A 4,821-nucleotide genomic window follows, 5' to 3' on the forward strand; every position below is an offset into this window, starting at 1 on the left:
CGCGCAGTTCTCTAAGCGCAGCGTGCGCAGGCGCGGGCAGCAGCGCAGCAGGCGCGCCAGGCAGTCATCGGTGACGTGGCCACAGCCCGATAGGGTGAGAGACGCCAGGTTGGGGCACCTGCGGGGAGAGCGCCGTGACCAGAGAGGCGCCCCTGCCGGCCGCGGGCCTGGCCCCGCGTGGGGGGTCCCTTGTGGCTCAGTGTCCCCGACATCCCCCCCTTCCCCCAGGAGGAAAGGGCAGTTGAGCCCCCACCCTCGTCGTTCTCGCCTTGGGGGGGGGGGTGCTGTGCGCTCAGAGTCCCAGGTCGCCATTCCAGGGGGGACCAATGCTGTGCCACTGGTTGTGCGGGCACCTCAGAGTCTTAGCTTCAAGCTGCACCCCCCCCAGTGACTCCAGCAGGAATGGGGGTGCCTAGAGCTCAGATTTCAGCCCCACCTGGTGGGGGCTGACCCCAGGTGACCACGGTCAGGGACACCCCGAATGCTAACCCAGCAAGGCCTCAAGGCCCCTCTGTCCCCCGTCTCTCCAGCAAACAGACATGGGCCTCTACGTACGCGGGTGGGTGGGATAATGTCTAGTCACAGGGTAGTGAGGATTAGGGGTTGTGGTTTGGGGTGCGAGGAGTGGCCTAGATATAAACATAACCAGGCCGCCCCCAGCCTAGGGGAGCCACTCATGCAGGGCCTGTTGCCACAGGTCGCTGATTAAACGCTACCTGGCTGGGCCGGTTTGTGCTGGGGAAAAGGGGGCGAGGATAAACGGGGGAGGGAGGCCCCAGCTCTTTGACCAGGCCCGTCCTTCCTCAGACTGTCCAGAAGGCTAGCCATTCCTGCAAAGTGTTACTGGCTAGCCCTTTTACCCCGAGTCCAAATGACCCAGCCCGTTTCATAGGCTGAATTTTCTAGTGTCACAGAAAGCTGTGACTCCAGCTCCACGCCCTGGTGTCTTGGACTGAAATTTTCAACCTGAGCTGGAGTGGCACAGTTGGACAGGAGCAGAGCTTTCCTGGCTGGTTCAGTGGCGTGTGGACAGCTTCAGGGCTGTTCCACTCTCACATCACCCTCCAAACTGATTTCTAGAAGATGGCCTGCATCTGCTGAAGTCAAAGCCCAATTTACAAAACCAGAACCAATAGGAGGTGGTGCCGAGGCATAATCCCTCTCCTTCCTGTTGTGCTGCCAAGAAGCAGCTGAGCTTCATGAGGCAGCCTGAACCTAGTTTTCCACCAACAGCAGCTGCCCCAGCAGTGGGCTGAAAGGATCAAGTGCGAAATATCTGAGGGACAGATTTACACTGAAAAGTTCATCACTGTTGATAGAAAGTTAGTTCATTAGGCAACCTATATGTGTATGCAGGTCCTGAGGCTTGAACTCAAGGCCTGGGCACTGTCCTGAGCTTTTTTGTTGAAACCTATCACTCTACCAACTTGAGCCACAGCTCCATTTCAGGCTTTTGGGGGAGGGGTTAAAAAGAGTCTCAGGAACTTTCCTGCCCAGGAGGGCTCTGGACTTTGATCCTCAGATCTCAGGTTTCCTGAGAGGCTAGGATTCCAAGTGTGAGGCCGCAGCACCCGGCTTCATAGCTTTTGTTTTTATTTATTAGCAGTACTGAGGTTTGAACTCGGGGCCCCTCACTTGCTAGGCAGGACTCTACCGCACTGGCACCCCAAGAGACGGCAGGCAGATCACATCACTTTCGGGCATCAGTTTGCTCCTTTACAAAGGAGCTCCAAGCTCCCCTGAGGCCTGGTGGAGGGGGCCGGGTCCTGAGGAGTCCATTGCTGCTGCTCCTGTGATCTGGCTTGGCACAGCTGACCAGAGACGCACGGAGTGTCGTCTGCACCATTTCTCATGCGGTGGGGGAGCCTGACCTTGAAAATCTAGACCTGGACACAGGCCGCACTTAACTATGTGCCAAAGAGGGCAGCTGCCCGTGAGGCCGGGCCAGCCAGCCCAGTTCCCCTGTCACAGGAGAGTTAGTGGTGTTGCCCTCCACCTTCTGCCCTTGGGGCACCCCGATAGCATCTGGTCTTGTCATCTGTGCCCCCCTGTCCCCCAAGAACCCCGGGCCAGCAAGGCTTACCTGTCGCACACCTGGAGGAGGAAATCACTGACGAGGTTCTCATGCCGGCTGCAGATGCTCCTCTGGAGGGCGCTCTTGAGCCAGTCCTCAATGCTGCACACCTGCACGCGGCTGGAGTGCCAGCAGATAGACAGGCAGCGGAGCGCCGGGCCCAGCAAGAAGTTGTCCTTCTTGAGCTCGGTGAGGGAGTGGAAGTGCAGAAGAGGCCAGAGCGCGGGGTCCTCAAACACAGCGTGGAGCTGGGTGCAGGTCCTGGCCAGGCTCTTCCTGCTGTCCTTGTCCAGGAAGGAGAAGAGGTGCAGCAGGCACTCCCAGTTGAGCTGGGTTATGTGCATGGTGAGCGGTGGCCACGCGTGAGTGTGCCCGGCCAGGGTCTGACCTTCCTCGTGCTGCTCCTCCCCACACCCGAGGCCGGTGGACATATATGGTTGAGGAATGGTGTTTATTTTTGGCCAACAACTGGTGCTGCAGCTCTGGAAGGGGGGGGGGGGAGCCAGGGTGCAGACATACGTGCGTGCGGCACTCTGGGGCTGGCAGGGGCGCGGCCTGAACTTCGTGCGTGTCCTTAAAAGGGATTCTCCTCCTGTGGGCTGGTGCCACGCAGGGTGCTGCTTCGGCTTTTCCTGGGCATTCTCGTTGGGGAGGGCTGGCCGCGCCGCCCCACCTGTGCACTGATGGTGGGTGTCAGCTGAGAGTCTTTGGGGGGGGGTCACTGTGGGGCTCACCTCCTCCTTTGCTATAAGTGGCCTGCTGTGTGCACAAGCCCAGGGCTGCAGCTGCAGGGCGGCCTCTTGTTACATTTGCTTCGGGGAACGTAGTGTTCATGGCCTCACACCCTGATCCTCGCCCGGGCAAAGGGATTTCCTCAGCCTCCCAAATGGACGGAAGCCCCTTGTCTTCCCAAAGCACGCGTGTCTGCGGAGGTGATCACACGCGCACCTCCTCCCGAAGCCTGCCTTGCCTTCAACTTCTGCTTCCCAAGATGGCACACGGTGGAGGCAGCTCAGCACAGCACCGCAGGGAACCGTGTTAAACATTGGTCTGTGTTGGCCACAGAATCCCCTTTCTAGGTGCTCCCACCCCCCACCTCCTTCCCCCCAAAAAAAACATAAGCGAGGGGCTGGGGAGGATGTGCACCTACCAAGTTCTCCTTCCCTGAAGCCCCACGGCCTCACCCACGCGGGGCCCCGCTTCCAACTCCCACAGCCACCAGAAGGCTGGTGTGCAGACCCAAAGCCCTGCTGCAGCGGAGGCCACGTTCTGCCCGCCAGGGACACTGTGGTCACCTCTGTGCGTGCTCATCCAACCAGAACTGGAAGGCGGGTTTCCTGCTGTGCGGAGACACCCGGATGAGGCAAGCCTGCCCTGCTGCACCTGCTGGTAGACGCGAGGCTGCGGTAGGCCGTCCTGTGTGGTCGGCACCCTCTCCCCAGGGCCACCTGCGCCCCCTCCCCAGGGCCACCTGCGCCCCCAGCGTGCCAGAAACACACCAACTCCACAACTGCAAGGACTCCTTTCTCCATGAAGGGCAACCAGCGTCCTCCAGCCGTGCGGCCCGGGAGCTCAGGCCGCAGCAGCACGGGCGGCTTCTAGAGCGCCCCTGCGTTTCCATCCCTCCCCCCCACACACACACCCCACTGCTCAAGTGCGGCTCACCCCTGGAAGCAGGTGGCTCTTTTGGATTTCCTGCAAGGACGCTGGGAGGACCCCAGGCCGCACTCCTGCAGCCGCACCGCCGCAGCTGGGCCCGGCCTGGGTGGAACCTGGCTCCTTCGCTGCCCGCCCCAGGCCGGTGGCTGTTGAGAACCTAGGCCAGCCGGTGGGCAGGTGGTGTTTTTAGGCGGCTTCCCCAGGCCCCCGGGGCTGGGCGCGCAGGGCTCAGTGACCACCCCACCCCTGCCCAGAACCGCAGCAGGCCCAACGTCAGCACGGCGCCCGGCCCAGAGCCAGGGGCGCCGAAAGAACGTCCCAAGTCCCGGTCAAGGAGAGAGAGATCTTTAATGACACTTTCCACAGAGCAGTCAGGTGAGTGGGAGGCGGGCGGGGACGCATCGGACCCCTGCACCATGCAACAACGCTCGGGGCAGTGCACTAGGTACTTGTGGCAAAGATCTCACCGCCTTCCACCTCCCCCCCCACCCCACACACACACGGCGGGGAGGCGGCGCCTGCCGTGGGGTACAGGGGCCGCCGCGCATGCGCTCGCCTTTGACCCCCGGAGCCCTGGCCGCGGGCACCGAGCCCCGCCGGGCTCGCCAGGCCGCAGCAGGATCAGCGGAGGCTGACGATCTACACAGACCCCGGTACCCTAAACCAACGCTGTGTGACATCAGTACGCCCCGGCCCCGGGGCCGCGCCGCCCCGGCCCGCGCGCGCTGCCTGCCTGTGTCTGTCATCACTGGACACTGAGTAGAACACAGTGGATAAGCAAAGGTTTCTCCACCATGGAGAGATTCGTGTTTCCACCCCCCCTCGGCCGCGGGAGGACTTGAGGGTTTACTGTCCCGGGGGGGGGGAAGCCCCGAAGGTGAGCTCCGGACGGGGTGGCCAGGCCGGACGCGCGGGCTCCGGGCGCAGGCGGGCACGGGTCACGGCGGGGCCTTCGGGATCCACAGAAGGACGGTGCTTAAGGAAAAATCAGTAAAACGCCGCCACCACAATCAGAAGGGGAGATGAGAACAGGCACCTCCCCGGCGAGGGGTCCCCCCCGGCCCCCGGCGCGGGGCGCAGGACGCCGT

The 4,821-nt window shown here is 62.3% G+C and overlaps 1 protein-coding gene across 1 annotated transcript in view; it reads right to left on the reverse strand.

Annotated features, from left to right (window-relative positions):
- Positions 1 to 2,472, reverse strand: part of Fbxl22 (F-box and leucine-rich repeat protein 22) — a 5,478-nt gene extending 3,006 nt beyond the window's left edge. The window contains exons 1-2 of the mRNA XM_013009927.1: positions 2,084 to 2,472; positions 6 to 118 (exon numbers count right to left, since the gene is read on the reverse strand). Coding sequence (XP_012865381.1) covers positions 6 to 118; positions 2,084 to 2,418 — 448 coding nt within the window. The 5' untranslated portion in view covers positions 2,419 to 2,472. The remainder of the gene's footprint in view (positions 1 to 5; positions 119 to 2,083) is intronic.
- Between the last annotated feature and the right edge of the window lie 2,349 nt (positions 2,473 to 4,821).

Source organism: Dipodomys ordii, unplaced genomic scaffold (assembly GCF_000151885.1).
Source record: "Dipodomys ordii isolate 6190 unplaced genomic scaffold, Dord_2.0 Scaffold11, whole genome shotgun sequence".
Taxonomy (NCBI): Eukaryota; Metazoa; Chordata; class Mammalia; order Rodentia; family Heteromyidae; genus Dipodomys; species Dipodomys ordii.